The sequence below is a fragment of the Chiloscyllium plagiosum genome, chromosome 2 (assembly GCF_004010195.1).
Source record: "Chiloscyllium plagiosum isolate BGI_BamShark_2017 chromosome 2, ASM401019v2, whole genome shotgun sequence".
NCBI lineage: Eukaryota > Metazoa > Chordata > Chondrichthyes > Orectolobiformes > Hemiscylliidae > Chiloscyllium > Chiloscyllium plagiosum.
Genome location: NC_057711.1, coordinates 102,554,753 through 102,580,245, shown reverse-complemented (window position 1 = coordinate 102,580,245; position 25,493 = coordinate 102,554,753). Strand labels below are relative to the sequence as shown.

The 25,493-nt window shown below is 39.5% G+C and overlaps 1 protein-coding gene and 1 long non-coding RNA gene across 4 annotated transcripts in view; one reads left to right on the top strand and one right to left on the bottom strand.

Moving 5' to 3' along the window:
• Positions 1-12,506: 12,506 nt before the first annotated feature.
• Positions 12,507-24,059, top strand: LOC122562361. The gene is made up of 3 exons (XR_006315288.1): positions 12,507-12,750; positions 18,512-18,658; positions 23,974-24,059. It is a non-coding gene; the product is annotated as an uncharacterized LOC122562361 (long non-coding RNA).
• Positions 20,727-25,493, bottom strand: part of LOC122562325 (endoplasmic reticulum metallopeptidase 1) — a 46,172-nt gene continuing 41,405 nt past the window's right edge. For all 3 annotated transcript variants that reach the window (XM_043715208.1, XM_043715199.1, XM_043715216.1), the window contains exons 14-15: positions 24,033-24,196; positions 20,727-22,408 (exon numbers count right to left, since the gene is read on the bottom strand). In XM_043715208.1, the coding sequence (XP_043571143.1) occupies positions 22,244-22,408; positions 24,033-24,196 (329 nt within the window). In that variant the 3' untranslated portion in view covers positions 20,727-22,243. The remainder of the gene's footprint in view (positions 22,409-24,032; positions 24,197-25,493) is intronic.

Here is a 25,493-nt window from a genome sequence, read left to right as displayed (position 1 = left end):
ATAGCTATATTTTCAATGGAATGTTAAATGGAGCCTTATTTGCAGATTCTCAGAAAAGATGTTTATCCACAACCTGCACCAGTCTAGATTTAAACTTGTCTGTGCACAAGAGCTCTCTATTCCTCTTGCTGTGCGATGGCTTAATGACCAGTCAGCCCATCCCAAATCGATGCTCTCTGTCGAACAATTTTCCTGCTTCTTCATGGCCCATAAGTCTATTTAACAAAATTTTGTTTCCATCGTTTTCTTGCTTCCACTAACCTTGTCAAATATTAAGTGATTATCACACCAATTGTTTTCACCCTCATTCTCCGTGCATCTCTTGTCCAAACTCACATCTATCACCGAGTTCTTGTACAATAAAAAAAAAACAGCTTTTCATGTGTATCTAAACCTGTCATAATCATTGCCAAGCCCCACATCCCCTGAGAGCTCCCATCAATGGCTCTTGCTCCAGCTTCACCATCTTCAGTTAAAATCCACTGACTATCTTTATGCCATTATAGCATGTTGAGATGAAAGGAATCAAGGCTAGGTGATGCATTCACACTAAGTACAGAGCCAGTCTTTGCAACACATCAATTTTTACATGAGCCATTATCTGGTCCATCCTGATCTTTTCCCTGTGCCAAAGTAAAAAATGTCCCAGATTTTGCACTGGTCAGGCAGTCGTTATTCCAGCATAGATGGGATTTGCGCTTGGAGACTCTGCAGAATCCCCAGCGTAGCAGACATTTTTTTTTAAAATCACTTGTGCGTTGTGAGAATCCCTAACAGGTCAGCATTTATTGCCTGATGAGCTGCCCTTAAAGGTGGGTGGTGAACTCAAGGACAATTATGAATGTTCAATAAATGCTGGCCAGCTAGAAACCTCCATATCTCATGGATGAATTAACAAGTATTATTACCCAAGAAATTGATACTGTTTAAATTGGACAATTCAGGGGGTTTGATTGAAATTAAGCAAATAGTCACTCAGGAAATTTAGACAATTAAAAATGTAGTCTAACTCAAGCTTTTGAACTGACCCCATACTTAACTCAATCCCAAAATATACCTTCTCCAGACCCCTTACAAACCCTCTGACCCAACTCCCCTTAGGATTCATTACCCCTTCCCTTTCTGTTGGACATGCTTTCCCCCTATATGGACATGTTCTACCCATTCCCCCCTCCTCAGCATCTGAAGTCACTTTCTCTTGCCATCTTGCACCCTGGCAACCTACCCCTTCCCAGTTGACATCGACATAGCAACCTATCCAGCTGGTACTCCACTTACTTGGTTCCCCATCCATCTGGGACCTTAGTCCTTTACCCATTTATAATTCTAACTCCTAATACACCATCCTGACTCAGATGGTCCTTAATTTAACTGTCACCTTTCCAGCAGCCTAACACTGCATAGATTATTTTTCAATTTTTCAGCTGCCTATTGACACACCTCTGAAGCAGTGGCACTTGAACCTGAGCCTCCCAACTTAGAGTAAGGACTGTACATTGTCTCATGCTTGGCCTCTTGGTTTACCTGTTCAGAGCAGGTGTCAAAGTGGCTGTCAGGAACTTTAAGTTTCAGAATACAGCAACTGACTGCTGTGTGAAAGGAACATAGTTTATCATCATCTGACAGTTCTCTGTCCAAATGAAGGTATGATAAATATTCATACATTGAGTTTCCACGGCCCTCTGTGGTAGAGGATTTAAAAAGTTCACAACCCTCAGAAAAATAAATTCCCCTCCCAAACCCCCCACCCCCATAACTTTTAAATTCTGCCTGCAGGTTCTGAACTTCCTAAGGGAGACAAATTATCTACAGCTACCCTGTCTGTCCCTTGAAGTATTTTCTATATTTCCAGGAGTTCAACTCTTGTTCTTCAAAGATCCACAGAATACTGGCCCATTTTGTCCAATCACTCTCTTCAAAGGACAGTCTAAACCTCTTCGGAACTAATCTGGTGAACCTTTGTTGGATTCCAGCTGTGGTGAAATCATGTTTCCTGAAATGAAGAGACTGAAACTACCGGTGTGGTCTTAACCAAGTTCCTATATAGCTTCACTGCTGTTCTACTTGGATCCTTTTGCAGAACAGCCTAACATTCTATTAACCTTGCTAACAGTTCGCTGTATCACATTGTTAGCTCTGTGATTTATCAGCAAGGACACCTTGATGCCTTTATATACACAGTTTCTAACTTCATTTGGGCAGCATGGCAGCACAGTGATTAGCACAGTTGCCTCAGAGCGCCAGGGACCCAAGAGTTTGATTCCATCCATGGGAGTTTGCATGTTCTCAATATCTGTGTAGGTTTCCTCCAGGTATACCAGCTTCCTCCCACAGTCCAAAGAAGTGTGGGTATGCTCTCTCGACCCCACACTCGACTCTGATCTCCAGCGTCTGCAGTTCTCACTTTCTCTTCGTTTGCTGTATTGGCCATGCCAAAACTTTTCCTTCATGTCTAGGGATGTGCAGGTTAGGTGGTTTAGCCATGGTTCAAAGCCCATTATGGTGGGGGTGGCTGGGTGGGATGCATTTCAGAGGGTCAGTGCAGACTTAATAGGCCAAATGGTCTTTTTCTGCACTGTATGAATTCTATGAAATTTTATGCACATCTATTACACTCATGAAAGTGGACAACCTCACATTTTTCCACATTATATTCTATCTACCACATTCTAGTCTATTCATGAAGTCTACAAACATCTTCCTGAAGCCACTTTACATCTTTCTTACATCACACTTTCCCACTGAGCTTTACACCATCTGCAAATCTGGAAAAAGTACATTTTACCCAATCTACAAATCATTGATCTATATTGTAAACAACTGGGGCCCAATCAAATTCTCTTGCATGGAGCAGTTTGGTGTCGCAACCATTGATCTTTAAGTAAATGTTTCCAAGTGGCACTTCTCTGCACTGTCCAGTGACCCCATTGACTCATACACTAGAATTCTTTTCACACCTGTACAGGGCATCTATAGTACCCCCCTCCCCCCAAAATAAATCACTGCATAAGCTGCAAGTAGTTCAGAATGGTGATCTCCTTCTCTAGTTCCTTGGAAATTCTAATTCCATTAAGAAGGGAGGCAAGAAGTAGAGCCACAGCAACTGAAGAAAACAGGGCATCAAACTTGGCCAAAAAGCATTCCTGAACAAGGGCTCATGCCCAAAACGTCGATTCTCCTGCTCCTTGGATGCTACCTGACCTGCTGCGCTTTTCCAGCAACACATTTTCAGCTCTGATCTCCAGCATCTGCAGTCCTCACTTTCTCCAAAAAGCATAGGGAGCCAAGATAGGGACAAGAGACAATTCTGCCTAAGGATAAGTCCTTGCAAGATCTAAGTCCAGATAATTGTAATGATGTGGAGGTGCCAGGTTTGGACAAAGTCAAAAGCCAAAAAACACCAACGGTTATAGTCCTATGGGTATAATTGGAAGCACTGCTCCTTCAGATGGCTGTAATGAAAGACTTAACTGCAATCTGTTCAAAATATAATTTCAGTTGCATGACACTGTAATCTTTTGCTATAGATTCTGTTTTATGATCCTGCTCCACAGCTACCTGATGAAGGAGTAGAGCTCCAAAAGCTAATGCTTCCAAACAAACCTGTTGGACTATAACCTGGTGTTGTGATTTTTGCCTTCATCAAGTGTTAGTGAGAGAGGAGAACAGAATTTATAAGAAAAACCAGAGAGACTCCAGAACGCATTAATTATTAAAGTGTATTCAACCCTTCATGACAAACAAGCAGTACTAAATGCATGGGGCAGAACTGCCTCACTAAGACAAAAGACTAGGTATATAATCTGGGAAGAAACCAGACTAACGAACAGACACATCAAAGAGGTTGCTATTAAGCAATCCATTGAGAACCATTAGCAACATCTCAAGATGATAAAGACAATTAATTTGATATCTTTCATTGATCAAGTCCTGAGAAAGTTTCAGAAGCTAACCAGGAGGATACAAGAACCCAGCCCGATGGAGCTCAGGGTACCCCACCCTCCAGCCTACCTCGAGATATGTTGGGGATATAGCAGTGACCAGAGAGAATCAACTGTGTAGAAATGAACAGACTCAACAGTTTGAGAGACCAGCAAAAGGTACGAGTATCTGGAAGTATTTTAAATTTCTAACGAATCGGATAGTTAGGAATAGAGTTGTTAAAAGAATGAAGTTTAACTGTTCATCTTTGCCTTCAAATAAAGTTGTCGACTGGTTCACTGGCTGCAGACCCATGCTATGTAGTTTTCTGATACATGTTAAGTTGCCTGGGTAAATTAATAGTGTGTACATTGGTCAAGGAGTCTGCTGGCTCTAAGAGACATCCTGCTTCAAACAACATTAGGAACCATCTTCAGAAGTTTACAACTTTCGTGACCACAGATACTAGCTGGACTGCAATATCACCTGTGGCTCTTGCATACCAACAGTTTTCTCTGATATACCCTGTCCTCTCTACCTGCAATGAAAGCTGGTAGACCAAGGCCTGGGAGTTTAAACTGTGGTTATTGGTTTGCCCTATTTCTCTGCTCTTGTCTTCTTTCCATCGAGATCTACTTCTGTGTCCCCCCCCCCCCCCCTTTCAACTCTGCCTTGCAGATACACACTACTTGAATCAAACACTGCAGTTCAGGAGTTTGTGAAGCAGTTTGAAATCAACAGCCATTGTTGCTGCTGCCTTGACTGAAATATATTTGTATCTTGAGATGCATTTTTACATTGTTAGGCAGAGGCAATTCTTAAATTCCTCTGACAGTACCAATTCCCTTCTCCAATCATTTTTAAAGTGCTGACCCACCAGTCAAAAACAACTTGTTTTAGTCTTTTGATTTTTAGAAAGGTTTCTGTTTATTGTTTAAAAGAATTCTAGAATTGCTGATGATAGGCCACTAGGACTAGTTTGTAAGCATAAAGCATCAGTTTCCATCTGTTTGTAATTGGCCATTACTTCAAGAGACAGCATAGATTTCTTGTGTCTCCCAGATCAAGAGACCTTGTATTGTGATGTGAAACAATTTAGATGGTCAGTGAAACTGATTTAGTTACTTTGTTAAAAGAAAGACTCCACAGTTCCATCCTCAAACTCAGAAATGACTTTTAGGTCATCAAAGCCTGTTTCTTGGCAATATAAGTTTCAGGTTTGAACAGGCAAAGTCATATTTGACATTAAGAAAATTTTATCTCTCAATGCCCTTGATTCCATCTCTTTTTTTGCAGGTGGAAAGATCTTTCCTTCTCTTGGGGTTTTTGGTCTCTCCCTCTCTCGGGCTTCCCGCTTTCTCCCTCTCTTTTGGGTGTCCTGCACGCACTTTTTCTGAATCTCTAGTTCTATTCCCAGCTTATATTTTTGTTAGGGTAACCTGGGTTTTTTGTTCTGGTTCAGCTGCTACCTGTCCCAAGCTTGGAGTGAGCTTCAAATGTTCAGGCAAGATTTTAAGAGACTCATGGCTGTTTGTGTAATTGGTGGTCCTGCCTGCTTGACTCTTCTGTTTAAGGATTCTAGTCTTTTCTATCTTAAATTCTATTGTTAGTGTTTTCTACAGTTTGCTGTTGCCAATTCTTGTCTGTTTTCAACAATAATGGCTCTGTTACCTTTTCCTTCACTTCCAATTTGTTTTAAAATTAACCTTTGAGCTAATATTTGATCATGAAGTGAGAAGCCCTTTGAAATTAAAGAAAAATTGACAGGACCAAAGTCTGAGATCTCCACTTAAATTATGTATCAGAGGTGAGGGAGAGATTAAATAGAATAGATGAGCTGGCTAAACAGTACCTAAAGAGGGGACCATGTAGAATGAAGCAGGTGACAGATAAAAGCTCTGAGACTTGGACGTTTTCCCAAAGGGCTAACATGTTAGTATTGTTACCAGTGATAGGAGATCCCTTCAAAGCCAGGTATAGTGGTCCCTATCAAATTGAAAAGTAGTTGAGTCAGGTGAACTATCTAGTAAGGATGTCAGATAGAAACAAAAAGGTATCAAGTACGTCATGTGAGCATGTTGAAACAGTATTATACTCGAGAGAAAAAGCTGGAGAAACAGAGTGAGGAATCAAATCCAGATGATGTGGATTTTGAGGTGCCTCAAAATAGTTTTAAAGATGAAGTAGTCCTTGAGGAATAGGATAGGTTAATTAGCTATCTGTCTCAGGACTATAGAACGCAGTTGAAAGACTTGTTACTGCAGTATAAGGACATACATAAGAATCAAATGGGGAGGACAAATACTATTGCTCATGAAGTAGACGTAAGGAATACTGCTCCAATAAAGCAACACCCCTATTGACTTAATCCTTTCAGAACCAGACAGGTCCAGATGGAGGTGGAGGCATGCTCGATGAGGACATCATCGAACCAAGCCAGAGTGAGTAGAGTTCACCAATTGTCTTAGTTCCCAAACCAGACGGGATTCAATGATTCTGAGTGGATTATTGGAAGGTCAATGCCATTACAAAATTGGACTCACATTCAATTCCTAGATTGGAGGACTGTATTGAGAGAGTTGGGCAAGCCAGTTACGTCACCGAGTTGGACTTAATGTGTGGTTACTGGCAGGTACCTTTATCAGAGAATCAAAAGAAATACCTGTGTAACCCCAAATGGGCTGTATCAGTTTCAAGTGATGCCCTGTGGAATGAAGAATGTGCCCGCCACATTCCAAAGACCGATGAACAGGGTTGTGACTGGGCTAAAACACTGCCATCTACTTGGACGATATAGTGATCTTTAGTAAGCCTGGAAAGATCACATGGTACATGGTACAGTTGGCAGAGCTCTTTGAGTGACTGCGAGAAGTGAAACTTGTGATAAACTTAAATCTGAATTTGTGAAAGCAGAGGTGATATTCTTGGGACATAACATCGGTCAGGAAGGTTGACCCCACAGAATGTAGAGACCAAGGCCATCGAGGAATTTCCACAATCAACCTTGAAGAAAGAGATGCTTCAATCCTTAGGGCTCAGTGGATTCTATTGGAAGTTTGTTCAGCAGTGTAGTGGCATTGTTACCCTACTTAGAATTTTTTTTAGATTACATTACAGTGTGGAAACAGGCCCTTCTGCCCAACAAGTCCACACCGACCCGCCGAAGCGCAACCCACCCATACCCCTACATTTACCCCTTACCTAACACTACGGGCAATTTAGCATGGTCAATTCACCTAACCTGCACATCTTTGGACTGTGGGAGGAAACCGGAGCACCCGGAGGAAACCCATGCAGACACTGGGAGAACGTGCAAACTCCACACAGTCAATCGCCTGAGGCGGGAATTGAACCCGGGTCTCCGTCGCTGTGAGGCAGCAGTGCTAACCACTGTGCCACCGCGCCGCCCACTTGCTGAAGAAGAATGCAAAGTTTTGATGGAAAAAACCATGCCAGGATGCATTTGGCCATTTGAAATTGATATTAACCACCAAACCAGTTTTAGCTACACCAAACTTTTCAAAACCTTTTAAAGTTGCCATCAATGCTAGTGACATAGGAGTTGGAGCTGTACTCCTACAGGAAGATGAAGATGGGATTGAACTTGCCAGTTGGTTACTTTTCAAAGAAGATCAACATCCGCCAGAGGAAATACTCCACAATCGAAATGAACTATTTAGTTTGGTACTAGTCTTACAACATTGTTTGTGACATACACATTAAAATGTGTCAGATACAGTTGTGTACACAGATCACAATCTGCTTACATTCTTAGAGTGTTACAGACTTTAATTTAAAAATCATACATATTGCAGGTTGGAAGAATGTAGTCATAGATGCGCTATTGCAGTTTTAACTGAGAATTTAGATGAGATTTGTCTTTATTTAATGTTATATACATACAGATATAAGGGAAGAAGTTAAGGTGAACTTATATTAAAGTTAGGGCAATGTGTTTAAAAATAGAAAAAAAAGGAAGTCATCTTTTCATTATGATGGTTCATTTTTTCTTAAGGGGATAGGTGTTATGAAGGTGTCAAAGTATACTATACCTTCAAGACATTGAAGGACTTGGCAGGCACACAGACTGCTGGAGACTTTACAATGTAACATTTGGTTCAGAACAGGTAGCACTGGCTGTGTTGCTATGAGACAAAACAAATTCGAATTTGGCCAGTTTAATTATATTCCAAAAATACCAAATTCCAATTAAGTTTGAATTGAGTATATTGACAATCTTAAAAGCCAATGACACAATCTGATGCTTTGGGGGTATAAGACCAGACAGAATTGAACAGTTGAGAGGAGAAGTGCCAAGCCAGCAATTGCAAACTGCCCAGAGAATAGCTCTCTTAAAGGTACCTTTATCAATCAATAACCTGTGAAGCAGAATCCCCAAGAAGAAGAAAAGACGGGGATATAGAGAAGAACCAAAAGCTGTCTGGTTTTAGGATAAGAGGTTTTGTTTTGTAAATCATAACCACCCCTCCACCCAATTATCAAACTAGTACTATAAAAGGGAAGGTAAAAGATGGGTCAGAGGAAGTTGTAAATAGTTGTTAGTTAATCATTCTCTGTTATACTTTAAGAAATAACATTGTTAATTTTTACTTGAAATAATTCTTGGCCTCTTGAATTTTCAGGTTATTGCACGGGATAAATCTTTTCTGTGTTGCTGGTTCGAATTAAGCAGGAGAGTTTACCCCATGTCATAAAGGCCAACACTTGACCCATATCCCTCCAAACCCTTCCTATTCATATACCCATCCAGATGCCTTTTAAATGTTGTAATTGTACCAGCCTCCACCACTTTCTCTGGCAGCTCATTCCATACACGCACCACTCTCTGCATGAAAAGAGTTGCCCCTCAGATCCCTTTTAAATCTTTCCCCTCTCACTTTAAACCTATGCCCTCTAGTTCTGGACTCCCCAACCCCAGGGAAAAGACCTTGTCTATTTACTCCATCCACAGCCCTCAAGATTTTATAAACCTCTATAAGGTCATCCCTCAGCCTCTGACACTCCTGGGGAAAAAAAAGCCAGCCCACTCAGCCTCTCCCTTTCGCTCAAATCCTCCAACCCAGGCAGCATCCTTGTAATTCTTTCCTGAACCCTTTCAAGTTTCACAACATCCATTCTATTGGAGGGAGATTAGAATTGCACACAATATTCCAAATGGCCTAACAAATGTCCTGTACAGCCGCAACATGACCTCCCAACTCCTATACTCAATATTATGTCCAATAAAGGAAAACATACCAAGCACTTGCTTCACTATCCTATCTACTTGAGACTCCACTTTCAAGGAACAATGAACCTGCACTCCAAGGTGTTTTTGTTCAGCAATACTCCCTAGGACCTTACCATTAAGCGTATAAGTCCTGCTCTGATCTAGAATGATTGTTCTGAATGCAGAAATGATCCTGTGCTTGCACACAGCTGTAACATGCCACAGAAAGTATCCAAATATACGTTGCTGATGTCACTATATTCCATGTAGTGGCTTGTGCATGTGTAGCACCCACTGTGGCCATTACAGGAGCAGGGGTTTGGACAGTCGTTTGTCACATTATCAGGCAAGTTTCTGTCCAGGCAGTTTTGGAAACATAGTTAGAGACAAAAAGAACTACTGATGCTGGAATCCAAAATAGACAAACAGGAAGCTGGAAGAACACAGCTTGTCAGGACTGAAGAAGGGTTAATATCCAGAACACTGACTTCTCCACCTCCTGCTGCAGCCTGGCTTACTTGTTCTTCCAGCCTCCCGTTTGTCAGCTTTGGAAACTTTGTGTAGGCCACACACCCAGAAAATAACTTTAAACCAAAACTCAGATAAGAATCCTGGCAGCTGCAGTTTTATCACTTTGCACGTGATGTGCTGCTGTGCAAACAGGTTTATCTGCAGAGACTGCATCCAAATCAAAGTGCTGCATTGTGTAAAGTGAAGGCTCGGATTTCCAAGATTGCTTCAATATGTGATGGCTTTTACAGTTGAATTCCCAGAGGTTTGTTTCATGAGTAAGGTTTGCAGGTAGCAATGTATAAAGTAGAGAGAGAGTTGTTTCTTCTCTGTTTCTTTCAGCTGCCCAACTGATTACAGCAGACCACTAACTGTTTCTTGCTGTCTCTTTCACGTAGCATTAACGTCTTTCTCTGAAGATGTATCAAGATGTTCCTCTCATTGAGTTTGTTCTTGGGGTAGCTTGCCCTACCTTTTCTACATGTATTGTAGGCATGAAATTCCATAGGACTGCCATATAGGCATGCTCATTTGTAAATCAGTTGGAATCTTATGGCAAGTTGACAAATATTGCAGTTGTAACATGTTCAGCGGCCCTCTGACTCCAATTCAAAGTCTCTACACCAAGTTCAAAGTTTAAAAATGCAATTTTAAAAAGTTTTCTAAACATTTGCATTATTCTGACTGACCATCACAACACTTCCCTCATTTCTTTTGACCCAAGAAGGATAGAGGTGATAGCAGACTGGGATTTTGTCTTTCAGGGTACCCTGACATTTGTCCTTCGATGAGAACATGCCACAGAGATCAAAGATGAAAATTATTGAATGACCTTTCTGTGAAGGTGTAAATTCTCTTTGCTTCCCAGTAATACAAACTCTGTAAACACAGACCTCATAAACTGGCATCTTGATAGCCCAAAATTCAATTTGTTGTGCATGTCAAAGTTGGTAGCTGTTTTTCCTATGCATGTGTCGGCTTCTGCGTCAAGCGTCTGACTGGGTCTATGGTAACATTGTAACAGAATTTTCTAATTGTATGCAGTGGAATTTTATTTAACATGTTTAAGGGCAAGTGTGTGGCATAACCAGTCTTCTTGACCCGTTATAAAACAGAAAAAGGTTCCAAGCATGAATTTTACTCGCTTATTGTCTGTTTGTTGTGGTAAAGATGCTTTATTCTCCAGTGGTCAGACAGAAAAGTAGATAATGGGTTAGTAAAGCACTAGCTTGACTGCTCAGAGTGAGACAAATAGTGACTAGGTGAAAATGAGTACTGCAGATGCCGGAGATTAGAGTCAAGAGTGTGGTACTGGAAAAACACAGCAGGTCAGACAGCATCCAAGGAGCAGGAAAATCAACGTTTCAGGCAAAAGCCCTTCATCAGGAATGAGGCTGGGAGCCTCAAGGGTGGAAGGTAAATGGGACTGGGAGAAGGTAGTTGAGAGTGTGACTTTTACGATATTCTCACAAGGAAATTTGCTCGTGCTGGTAGAGTGGGTTGAAACAAACTTGTCAGGGTGATGGCAACCTGAGGAGTAACCCAAATTCTCAGTAACTCAGTTATTAATCAGGAGGTCAAAATAATGTCAAGAGAACTAGAAAACAGGAAAAATAAAGCTTAGCATTGAAAATGCTTCAAAGGTGGATAATCTAACCGCACAAACTGAGATAGATGGATATGAGCTAATTCCCATGACAGAAACATGACTACATGGTAACTAGGACTGGGAACTGAGTATTCAAGAATCTTTGATAGTTAGGAAAGTCAATCAGGAAGAAAAAGGAGGTAGCGTTGTGCTGATAGTAGGAATGGAATTAGTACATTTGTAAGGAAGGATCTCAGCTAAGAAGAATATGTGGAATTGGTTTGGATAGAGCTAGGGAAAAGCAAGGGGCTGCAAACGTTGATTGGAGTTATTTATTTGTCATCAAATAGTGGTAGTGTGGGGCACGGTTTTAATTAGGAGATGAGAATATCATGTAGCATGGGCAATATAATTATCATGGGTGACTGCAATCTGCATGTAGACTGGATAAACCAATTCTGAACTGAAGCAATGGAAGGATGAGTCTGTGGAGTGTGCTACTGATGGTTTTCTAGAGCAATATTTTGAGAAGTCAACTAGAGAAATGCTAGTTTAGATCCAGAATAATGTAATGAACTGTGTAATTGATAATCTTGTTGTAAAGAAACCTTTAGAAATGAGTGACCACAATATGATAGAAATTTACACTATGCGTGAAAATGAAGTAATTCATTCTGAAGCAAGGCTATTAAAGCTAATAAGGGAAATTATAAAGGCATGATGCACAAATTGGCTGTGATGGATTGGGAAAATATATTAAAAGGCATGAATCGATAGCCTTCAAAGACTATTAGATGATTTGTAACAGTTGAATGTCCATAGTCTTAATAAAACCACCAAAATATTCGAAGCCATTTACAGCAGTTTAATGTAAGCTGTTTTTGTTCAAGTTTAAACTAAATGATCGGTGCCATTTTCATTATTAATAAAATCGCTGACTAGGTCAGCATGAAAAATGGAATAGCTTAATGATTCCAGAAAGGACAAAATAGTTTAAGGATTAAAATGTATGATTACTAACAATAAAATTATTTAGCTAAAACCATAAAGAAGTAATCATTTTAAAGCCGACATCTAGTAAAAGACTGTAATTCGGATAACTTTTAGAAGTTATTTCCTATAGCAATTGATGGGCATAGGTGATCTCTTCCCTTGTATACAAGTAAAACAAAAGATTGGTTTTGGACAATTCAAATATTTGAGCCTTGTTTCGAGCCAGTAAGATCTTGGAGTTATTTTAGTGGTCCCAACGAGATCGCTTGCTGTTCGCGGAGAAACAACAGAGTGGAGCACTGTCACTTTCCACGATGGAGCCCTGAACCGGCAAGCAGTGACTCCTGATCGCCATTGGGTTCTGTCCTGATAGTATCGCAGTGCCGCCAATCTGCATCTCGAAGGTACTGCGATCAACCAGGTTCATTTCTGCGCTTAATTTACTATCTCCTCCCGAACCGCTACCACGGACGCAGTCTGGTGAGATGTAGCTCCGGAAACAAACCAGGTACGGTTGACATTGATATAGAAAGAGTTACATTACGTTCTGAAGAACTGATAATTGTAACTATGCGCACTAGAAGATATCAGGAGTAACTGAGGTTTAACAATATATGGAGAGTTAGCGAGAGTTTTTTATATATATTTTGTCTAGCCTGGGCGGCGGCTGTCAAACGTATACCGACCAATGTTAATTGTTCGATAGTGTGATTTTGTAAGCCGAGTGGGTGGCTCTCACATATACACTGAACCGCTATTAAGTGTCTTGAGTTCTGAGGTCTGTTTTTTTAAAAGTGTGGCTTTGATACGCCGGCAAATTCAAATACATAGTGAGTATAGCCTGGGCGGCGGCTGTCAAACGTATACCGATCAATGTTAATTGTTCGATAGTGTGATTTTGTAAGCCGAGTTGGTGGCTCTCAAATATACACTGAACCGCTATTAAGTGTCTTGAGTTATGAGGTCTGTTTTTTTAAAAGTGTGGCTTTGATACGCCGGCAAATTCAAATACCAAGTCATAGTGAGTACTCTTGGTAAGTCCAGCCAGCGACAGAACAAATACTGAGAGTGCTGTTTGTCTAATTTGTTTATTTTGTCGGATTTATTAGAATAAAAGGATTTGTTTTAATAGTTTAATTGTACGTTTGACGGTTTGTGAGGTTCTTCTTTGGAAAACTAAATCAGGGGAACCAAACAGGAGAAGTTGGAATTAGATTAGATTCCCTACAGTGTGGAAACAGGCCCTTTGGCCCAATAAGTCCACACCGACCCTCCGAAGAGCAACCCACCCAAACTCATTTCCCTACATTTACCCCTAACTAATGCTCCTAACACTATGGGCAATTTCGCATGGCCAATTCACCTAACCTGCACATCTTTGAACTGAGGAAACCCACGCAGACACGGGGAGAATGTGCAAACTCCACACAGTTGCCCAAGGCTTGAATCGAACCTGGGACCCTGAAGACTTAAATTAGTTGAGTTAAAACCTTAAAACTCAGTCACTCGGAAAACAAGCTGGTTGTGTCCAACAAAGTTCTCAAACACCCTGACTGAGCCTGAATTAAGACTTGAGTGGGCCCTGTGACGGCCAGCAAAATTGGGCACAGAGACCACTGGGGGGGAAAAAAAAGGGAATTGAGTGACCGAGAAAATGTTAAAACTACTCAGCCAAGTTAAGGATGTATAATACAAAAAAGTGAACCAGAGCTAGTAAAATCCCACCTAAAGGTGCCCCAGTCTATTTCACGTTACAAAACTGCTGCAAGACATCAACTGACCATTTAGAAGATTGGGTAAAGTGAACTAAAGTTAGCTGCCAGTAATTTGCACCTGATGGCTCCTTTAACTTGGGAGGAATATCCTGTTTAGAAGTATACCTATTAGATAGAGATCCATTTAAAAGAGGTAAGAAACAGACACACTGAGCAACTTTGAGATTGGAAAAGGAAAGCCAAGAGAGGGAAAAAAAGATTTTGAAGCAAGTTATTGCAGGAAAGAAAGAAAAGCCCCAGCAAGTTGCAGCTGGTAAACAATTAGGTGGAAAACCATAAATGATGGCTTACATTCTCCAGGCTGTTTAACTAAGTTTCCCCCGCCCTCCACCTCCTACACAGGAGAACCAGGACGTTCGAGGTCAAAATGAGACAATTATTCTTATTCTCGCCGCCGCTGCCTTATCAGGCCCGAGCAAGACCCAAGGCGTGCACAACAGCTACAGTTTCCGAGGGCTGAGGTGTTAGATCATCATTTAGACGCCTCCACCAGCCACCCTGCTGACAATACCAGATGGAAAATATGATGTGGAGGTGCCAGTGGTGGACTGGGGTGGACAGAGTTAAATATCACATAACATCAGATTATAGTCGAACAGGTTTATTTGCAAGCACTAGCTTTCGGAGCATTGCTCCTTCATCAGGTAACTGTGGAACGGGATCATAAGACACAGAATTTATAGCAAAAGATTAGTGTTATGCAACTGAAATAATATATTGAACAAACTTAGATTGTTAAGTCTTTTATCTTTCAGAATGGGTTGCAGATTTCAGTTCATTAATATGTAAATCCCAGAACTTCTTTTAAGTTTCATTCTTGAGATAACTAAGTTCTTATTTTAAAAAGGTGACATCTCAGTTCAGACAATGCATTAAAGGTGTGAAATTAGAGTCTGTCTGTATCCCAATCTTGAGTCAGACTGGTTCTATTTCCAAAGTGGAATTTGCAAAATATTACATGGATTGACTGCCTGCAGATGTACATTTTTGAGCAAAATAGAATGTATCTGCAAATACAAATTCACCCCATAGACTTGTGCGCGCATGCATGCATGTGAGAGAGAGAGAGCGAGATTGTGTGTGTGTGTTTTCAGGAGAGTGCATGAAAGAGTGTTTGTTTATGTGTGCGCAAGCTTGGTAAAGAGTGTGATGGAATATAAACCAGAGAGAGGGTGTGTGTATGTACATGAGAGAGGGTCTGCACACTGACACAGACACAGCCCCTCTCTCAGGCTTATACTCCATCATGCTCACACACACTTTACCAAGCTTGCACATGCAAACACACACACTCACAAGAATACACTTTCTCTCGCTCTCATGCACGCACACACATGTCTATGGGGCGTATTTGTATTTGCAGATATATTCTATTTTGCTCAAAAATGCACAATCTGCAGGCAGCCAATCCATGTAATACTGTGTAAATTCCACTTTGGAAATAGAACCAGTCTGACTCAAGATTGGGATACAGACAGACCTTTAATGCATTGTCTGAGCTGAGATGTCACTTTTTATTATTCAAGGATTTACATATTAATGAAGTAAAACCCGCAACCCATTCTAAAAGATGAAAGACTTCACAGCATTCTAGGTTTGTTCAATATATTATTTCAGTTGCATGACACTGTAATCTTTAGCTATAAATTCTGTGTCTTATGGGCCTGCTCCACAACCACCTGATGAAGGAGCAGAGCTTCGAAAACTAGTGCTTCCAAATAAAGTTGTTAGACTATAATGCAGTGTTTTGTGATTTTTCTTAGTAAGACTAAGAACAGACCCTAGAAAACATCAACAGGAAGAAACACAGAGGCAAGCTGTGAGATGTAATCACAGGGAAGATCAACAGTCCCAAGAGCCAGGGTCAGGACAGCGGCAGACCTAGTGCAGTACATATGGAAGCAGCAATGACACTCACTGACCTTGTCCCTGGTATGTTTCCAATACAGTATTTCCCTAATCCTCAGGGAGGACAGGCAATGTAGGTTCACCGACCCTGTCAGAACTCAGAACGATTATGGTTAGTCTCCCCAATCCTGCCAGTCAACTCAACAGGGCTATTAATGAAATACGTACCATAGTCCTTTGCCATGAACCAAGGAAAATGGGCCTGGAGAGCCTCCCAAAAGGATTAAAGGCTTAAACAGGAAAGTCCTTCCTGGGAGGTAATGGTCAGTTTGTCTCTGTGAGAGGTTCAGAGCCCAGCCCCCTCACTGAGGCAATGCAAATTCCATGGACCGTTAAGTTTATATTTTCCTGAGATCCAATCAGCAATATTCAAATTTAAATTTAATTGTCTAAAATGGGGAATAACACTTTTGTAAAACCCATCGTAAAAAAAAAATCTGAGGAGCCATTTCCATCTAATACCACATTTAATTGCGATCACTTTAAACAATTAGATGTCCTAAATCAGAGAGACCGACTGTTTGTGCTGCATTCACTGAACTAAGTCTTAACGCTTTGTGGTCTGGTTTGAATGCACATTTGTTTGTTGGTGATTGAATGTTTGTGTTTGTGTTTTTGTTTCCTGGAGATCGAGATCCAGTAATGCTTTGAATTTAGTTTGTGTTTTGGGAATCTGTGATGATTTGGAAGTGTGATGTGTGTCCGTATTAGTGTGGAACATACATGTCTAATGTAATGTCCTTTTTAAGGAACCATTTGATTATGAAATGCAAATTCTGTAAAAAAAAAAGTGTTTAACCCACCTGTTCTTCTTACAGATCATGAGTACCCTACTGTCAATTTCTAACTAGTCACATTCTTCTATGTTTTCATGAAAGCCAATCTTATTTAATTCAAATCAGTTTAATCTGGAGGAAAACATTACAATCTTTCAAAAGTCTTTTCCTTAGATTCTTGCACCATTTGACACCAGTATAAACCTGCTCTCAACTCACCCATAATTCCATGCTACTGGCAAAGATCAACTTCACCCCCTTTTTTATCCCTAGGTGTTGGACTAGTCAGACAATTGACTAAAGGAAGGAAAAAAAAGTGGCGTTGTAAAGAAATTAAAATCAATCTGCACACTGCTTTCCTATCAAAGTTCTCTGAAGCGTTTATTTTGTAATTAATAAATCAGTTAAATTCAATCTTACAGTATAGTACAGTGACACTAACATTTCAGCACCCTGGCCTCAGGCGCAAGCTGTTTCTACTCATTTCTCAAAAAAAGTCTAACCCTAACATTGAGGAAAATCACCTCAGACTTTAACATTTGCTCATTAAATTATGTAAAGTTTACTGTAATTCCTCCACTTAATTAAAAATGTAAAACAAAGCATCAAGATGGATCTAAAATATCCCAAACCAACAATATTGTTTTCAGAAAATGATATTAGCAGAATTTTGTGTTTTGGACTCGTTTGTTACCATATAATTTTAAGACTGCTGCATCTCATTTGGAAAACAAGTGTTTTAATTGTCTCAGATTGAAAGGATTACTCTACACTGGTGAAGCGTATCCAACTGTGATGCCTAAATCGAGTCTTCATGCGCTAGAAATGGAGAGTTGTAATTTTGTGTAACAGTCACAATTCTATAACCAATTCTCTGAGGAAGGGAAATTACGTTTCAGTTCAACATTATTTTGTAAAAATCGTGTAACAAACTTAAGATGCTATTGTTAATATCTGTCTCTTTGGATTAGTCATTATTTGTGCATAAGAAGCATTTTATTACCATGAATCTTACCAGACTACCAAAAAGATTAATGTGAGTAGGCAAGACTTTTATTAATGCAGCTGCAGTTATTTCACAGCCTATAACAACATAAATGAGCAATGACTAATCAGAACTGCTTAAAGGACCAAATTTGGGATTTAAATTGAGTGATTATAATGGATTTCAGAGTTGGAAACTGTGCACATTTTGTGTTATAAAATTGGTTTTTGAATAAATGAATTTCCATGTTCATATTGGAATTTCCATGTTCATATTGAAGACTTTTTTTAAAAAAATTGAATATGAATTTTGTTAAGATGGCAAAAGCAATAACAGCCCTTAGCAACTCTGCATCCAAGTGTTGATTTTAAAATTGGGTCATAAAGATTGGGAGAAATTTACCTCTTGAAATTGGAAATTAACATGTTTGGAATTTCATTTTCTGGCCAGAGTGAACTTCCAAATACCATTTTAACACGAGTGAATCTTTAATTGCGGATGATAAGATTTTCTCATTGTAAATGAATTTTTGGTATGAAAGTATCAAAGTAATAGGAAAATTGGCATTTTGGAAATTTCTCTGAACAAAATCCTGATATGTTTTAGAGTATGAAATAAAACTATCAAGGAGGTTGGCTTTTCCTTTCTTAATTATAACACATTTTCTGTAAGTGGGGGTGGGGAAGAAAGAGAGACAACATATAATTATATGTGCAGGAGTTATCACCCCACCTCTTAAACCATTACTAATTAACCCATTCTGCTTGAAGTGGAATGGATGGTTACTTTTTGATTTTCCAGATACTAATACAAACTTTTGAACAGGTCTACAATCCTTCAGGGTCGCAATACAGTGACGGAGGAGGCATCCTCAACTCGTCCAGCCATTGCTAACAACATTGAAGAAATACTGTGAAAAATTGTTTGTGACTTTGGTGAAACAAAATTTTGATCTTGGAAATTTGCATAAAGGTCTGTCAAATATCTAGAATAAGCTATAAAGTAATTTTAAGATATGTGGGTCATCTCAGAGAAAGAACAAAGTATGTTTTGCCTGAATCAAACAAACATTTGACTTCTGTTTTAAAATATAAGATAATTTACCATGGGCTACAAATTTCTCCAGATATCAAATTAGATAGATAGGAATAGTTAACTGACGAAATTGAATGAGATGAAGTAATTAGAAATGGAAATTATTAGGAGAAGAAAAACAAATAGTGGGTAGAAATGGCAATTGACTTCTAAAATGTATTTTAATGAAAAGGAAATTAGGAGAGAGTCCTAAATTGATAACTTTCTCTTGGTGATGTTTGTGTCCTCATCTTTCCTTTTAAGACAACTGATTTGGTGATTGCGCCACTGCCCGAGACATCGGGACCATGTGTGGAGATAAGTAAAACCTCATGGGTCATTTGATCGTGTGGGAGTCAAGACATGATCTTGGGATGCGTGTAAAAGTGAATGTCACCTCAAGAGGTAACAACCAGAACACGAGTTTAAAAAAAATGCACTGAAGAGCAGGCCTCATACACGGACACCTACTTGACACATGGATTAGTGTGTGGGGCTTGGAAGAACACAAAAGCATAGTTTAAACAATAAGACAAACATAATCCATGGAGAAACTGGCTTTAAAAAAAGCTATAGTGAGCCGAAGTGAAAGGATTTTTAAAAAAATAGCAACGTACAGATACCTCAAGGGTGGGAAAATTAGTGGACTCTAGTTGCTTCACAAGATATAGGCCTAGAGGTTGGTCTGCAGGTCAGAATAAACCCAATATTTTAATGTCACACCCAATGTTTGGCCTCCATCTAAAGTTAATTTCATCAACCTTGTATCAGCAGAAACCTTTAACTATGTCTGGTCCCTGACTATATAACTCGGTCTGTCCCACACAATGGCATACTTTTGTTTCTGGAAACAGGATCTGTGCCTGGTTGCCCCCAACATGGACTGGCTCTTGTTGCTTTGCTTATGTTATGCCCCACATGTATCATCTTCAATCCCTGTCCCATCACTGGAACTTGAATCATCGCCAGAAACAGGCTTTCACAGAAACAACATGATTATCAGAATGTTGCACTTACATCCCTGACTCCTCTGAAAACATCATTAATCTTGCTGATTATATCTGAAAGGAAGCAGATAAGGTCAGGAAAATTGAGGAGGAACTATAAATACACCCAGGTGGAGAATGGGGACCACTCATCTGGCTTCATTCCCTATTAGGTAGCTGAGGAAGCTCTATTGTTTAGGGGACTTTTTTTAAAAATAATTTTTGTTCTTGTTCTGATTTCCTGTTGTAAAATTCTTGGTGTTTCCTTTGTCAAACAAACTATGACTGGCTCATATGATATTCCAGCAGATTATTCCTTTAGCACATCCATCAGAAGACGTGCAGTTAGTCCTGGAAGGAATCAGCTCCATTCAGATTTAGAATTTGGTTGTCATTTCAGGACAAAAAGGGAAGAATGTGAAAGAATAAAACTGCTGATTAGGCCAACATGAAAAATGGAATAGCTTAATGATTACAAGAAAGGACAAAATAGTTTAAGGATTAAAATGTATGATTACTAACAATAAAAGTATTTAGCTAAAAGCATAAAGCAATAACCATTTTAAAGCCGACAACTTGTTAGTCAAGCAGACATCTTGTGGTCATAATCCAAGAGCCTTAGCAAGTATAGGCCTTTTTTGGCTAGAATCCCTAGGAAAGGAACACAACCTCTGTGAGCTGAACAAACTGTGATCTTACTATACTAATTGTAGCTCCATCCATTCTATCAGCATGGCATTTTATCATAACTGTGCTTATTACTAAGTCATGTATAGACTTTCCCATCATTTTGTTATAAAAGACTTATTCGGATAACTCTTAGAAGTTATTTCCGAAAGCAATTGATGTATACAAGAGAAAAGATTATCTATGCACAAGTAAAATAAAAGGTTGGTTTTGGACCATTCAAATATTTGGAGAGTCTTGTTTCAGGTCAGTAAAAACTCTGACACCTTAATAAAACCACCAAAACATTGGAAGTCATTTACATCAGTTTAATGAAAGTAGTTTTTTTTCAAGTTTAAACGAAATGATCAGTGCCATTTTCATTATTAGAGTCCTATTAATTAGAAAAAACTTGATTCAGATCTGTAAGATAAATCAAAGAAATTTCACACTGAAATAAGATAGGATCAAAAGAAAATTATTTCCTATTTAGAAACAATGTAAACCACCAAAGCAGTACTTAGTGTAAAATCGATGTACAATATCATACTAAGGAGCCCCGAGCAACATGCAAATGTGAAACACAAAGAACAAAAAGGAATTCTGTCCATCAGTAGTTTGGTTTTTAACAGTAATGCCTATCAAGCTATATTCAAGATAACAATATGGTTCCAGACCATAAAGAGAACCAATTATGATGAGTTCTTAATAAATTTGCATTATATACATCCTAACACATATATAGTAGCACCGCACCGTGTTAAACTGTGTTCAAAATTTCATGCAGTCCTGGTGTTGAGATGATTTCCATTGTGGGCTGCTTGTTTACAACGAGTGAATTTAATTATCTGCAGCATCACTGGCTGAGGATCTGCTCAATCTACCCCACTCACACAGGAGGAATAGAGAGGAAATAAAAACTAGCCATGCAACAAGACAACACCCAGATAACCTCATGCTGACAAAGTAATTATTCATTAGAATTGTCTCCTGTTAAAGTTTTATTACCAGAAGTACGAGCAGCAATATTGCAATTAACCCACAGTCATCATGAGGGTCAATTTTTAGTCCTTTGGGTTTCCCAAGAATTCCCTGAAAATAATTAACTGAAAAATCATTATTTGATTAATTGGCCCTTATATTCCAAATCCTATGCATTTTGAAAGAAAATAGAGGCAAATGACTAATTTGCTTCACACCAACAATACTTTCACCTCATCTGTTCACATTCGCTATTCTCAACCTATATTAATACATTTTGAATTACACGTTACTGTTTTTTTTAAGTATTCATTATACATCATGAATACCAAGAGAACACAGTTAACTCAGTGTATGTGCATGTCTACAGTAATACTCTTAAGATTCAAGTGATCTTCATGTCACAATGAACAAGGATCCCTGAGGTCTGAAAGGTGCCAGGGCACTAGGAGGCTGGCTATGGAAGATTGTGCTGGTCCTCAGAGAGTCAAATATAACCTTTTACTACCAAAATAAGGGGCAACTGAGTTAAACAGATTTAGATTTTTTTTAAACCAGAAGAACATAGCATCTGCCATGTTTCAGATTTGCCCAACATTTCTTCACATGAAAAACACCAGCCTCACTGACCATTACACTGAGCAACCTTCAAGTTAATATTTTTAACAAATTATTTACTGACTTTGAGTTGATCATTTGCATGCAAGATATTTCCTGATCTTACAAGAGAACATGCTCCACCAACCTAGAGTATACTTTGGGAGTAGATTCAGTTTGTCCCAGACCAGCCATGCCATACTTTACCCAAATGGAGTTACCTCCATCTAGTCTTAACTATTTAATCTGAGTGTTAGAAGACAAACAAGTTGTAAGAGCTGGACCAGCTGGAGACAACGCACCATTCAGGAAATCTCTGCTCAAGAGCAACTAATTCTACTGTTTTTTGATCTTCTCCAAAAAAATGATGAGAAGCCATAGCAACAACCACCATGCCGTCAGTCATCAGGTCAAGTGTCTGAAAACGAACAACAGGATAAAGAAATCAGAGAAAGAATATTGTGGATCATGAAAATTATTTAAGTAGCTTATCTATTAAAGTACTGTTAAGAAAAACAACATTAAGAACAGACTCACCAATAGAATCCAGAATATTGCTGAAGACAGACATTTTGTCAAAACATTTCATCTTGCACTAATCAGGACAATTCACAAAAAGGCTAATATATTGGATTGAATTGTATTGGAAAGTTCTACTTTAAACCATAGACTAAACAGAGATTTCTGGTTGTGTTGATAATCAGTTATGCACCTAAGTTTGTAAAATAATTTCCTTATTCACCTTTTAGTTGGAATATCCATTGGCTATTATAATAAATATATTTCCTGACAATTTTCTACTACCATCAAGGTACGAAGATCAAGGTGTAATTTTGTATGTCTTGACATACAGCACTTTTAGCTCACAGTTAAATAAAGGACATTTATTTCAAAGCTAGATTACAAACTATAACCAGGTGAGTGTACAAATAGCACAGCAGTAGCGTTAACATTAACTTACCAAACAAGCACCTTTGATTTCTAAATAGTAACAGTATTTGCTGATGCTGCTTCAATTGAACAGTCTTGTCAAAAATGCGCTGAGTCAGTTTACATAATTTCAAGGAGAAGTACTACAGGATCACTGACACCATCTCCAAACCGAAGGAGATGGGCTGGGCTTGCGAGATATTGGGCATCTCACATCAGAGCCCTGCGCTGCCTCTTTTCATCAAAACAGGGAAACAAGGTCAAAGTCCCGTCCCCAAGAGCTGCGGACTAAAGGCCAGCAGTTCTAGAATGGTATTACCACCAAGGAGGCAGCAGCTTCTTCCATTAAGACAGCCACACAAGCCTCAGGATCATTACACAATCATGGGTCTAGACCAGCAGGAAAGGCAGGGAGTGGCTGTTCCCACCAGTCCTTCGATCAAGGTACCAAGTGCCTTTGAGTGACAGCTGTATCATGACCCTGTTCACTGGGCTCCCATATGCTTCTGCCCTCCCCATTACTGACTGAATACTAGCAGGAATAGGATAAGACCCTTTATGGCACATTAATGGTCCACTTAAAGGACCTCAACTTTGCAGGGAAGAAAAAAAAAAAAGAGTTCTACCAGCCTTCTGACACTAGACTTAATTAGGTGGAGGTAGCACAGTCCTTACACCACCTCCCACAACACCAACTAAATTACCCCCACTATGAAACATGCCACAGCGGAGGGCACAGGACTCAATCTGAGATATCAATTGTAGCATTGTGTGGCAGAGAGAATGAAGTATTGAGGGACAATAGCACAACAAAACTTGCTTAATCAAAGGGAAAAAGGAAGGAGAAAAAGTCCAGATTGTGATCCCACATGCATTCACTGCAATCTCAGGTAGAAAAAAGCCTCAGTTTTGTAGTAATGTAGTTTTATCCACCCGAAATAATCCTGATCTCTGGATTCTCAAATCAGAGCTTGTCTTCATCAGTGCATTCAACCAATGCAGGGAGTTGTTACAAATTTGCATCAAGTCCTGTGTGCTTTCTTCCCACCCCAGTTACTTCAATTCATAACGAAAGACAAAGCATATAAGGTGCTGGGGAAGAACTGGTTTACCTGCATCTCCAACCAAAATTGCCAAGCTGGAGCCTTTAGTCCATGGGAATAGAAAACAAAGTAATCGCCATAATTATTGTACAAAGAAGTCCTATCCCCAAAAGATGATCTGATCAGACGAGCTCCTTCGAGTGGCCTAATGTACAGCGTCATGTGACTGGGACCTACACAAAGGGAAAAGAACATATATGTACAGGCATAAACAAAAATTGTGAATTGATTAATACAATGCATTATATTTTCAAATAAAATGATTCAAAACTCATGATGCATTTTTCCAAATAATGCCCTCCCACGTTGCTTTGAGAGAGTTCTAGCTGAAGAGAATGAAATGTTGGGAGCTGAAGTGAGTATGGGAGCTTAAGGGCATAAATCTTAATCTTTTACCTTTATAAAAATCAAACCAGGATAGGGGAGCCCAAAACTAAATGGTATAGGTTTAAGGTGAGATGGTAAAGATTTTAAAGGGACCTAATGGGCAAATCTTTCACACACAGGATGGTATGTATGTGGAACAAGCTGCCAGAGGAAGCTGCCAACTCTGCCAAGCTGGTAGAGGTGGTTACAACAGCAATATTTAAAAGATATTTGGCCACGTACACGGACAGGAAAGGTTTAGAGGGATATGGGCCAAATGCTAGTGGGACTAGTACAGTTTAGGAAATCTAGTTGGCATAGATGAGTTGGGGTAAAGGGCCTGTTTTCGTGCTGTATATCTCTATGATACAAGACAGGTAATGCAATGTTTAACATCGTCATTTTTAGCAGTAATCACTCAAGGCAACATGTGAAGTGCACTCAGGGTGTTCAAACAAATATCCTGCATACAACTTTATCCTATTTCTAACAAAATTTCATGAAGAGGAGTAAGTGAAAGTAGGCCTTTCAGCCCATTGATTTTGCTTTGCCATTCAATGGGATCATGGCTGATCCGATAACCCTCGACTCCACCTTCCTGCCTTTTCCCTAGAACCCCCAATTCCCTGGACATAAATATGACTACTTCAGCCTTGAATATACTTAACAATCCAACTTTATGGAGTTCTTTGTTGCGGAGAGTTTTTAGATTCGCCACCCTGAGAAAAAACACTTTCCTCATCTCTATCCTTACTCAGTGACCCCTTATTCTCTGAGATCATGCCCTCTGGTCCCACAAGAGGAGGGCCTCTCCATACCTAACCTGTCAAGCTCCCTAAAAATTGTGTATGTTTCAAAAAGGTCACCTCTCATTCTTTCAAAGTTCAATGAGTACAGGCCCAATTTATTTAATCTCTCCTCTGAAGACAGATTCGCCATTCCCAGGATCAAACTTGTGAGCCTTCTGTGGACTGCCTCCAATGCCAGAATGTCTTAAAGGAGAAGCAAAACTATCAGGGACTCATGCCTGCCTTTAGCACTAGCAGTGCTTAAAAAAAATGCAAAAGCCAATACCTAATGAAATTTCAAGATTTTTAAAAAATA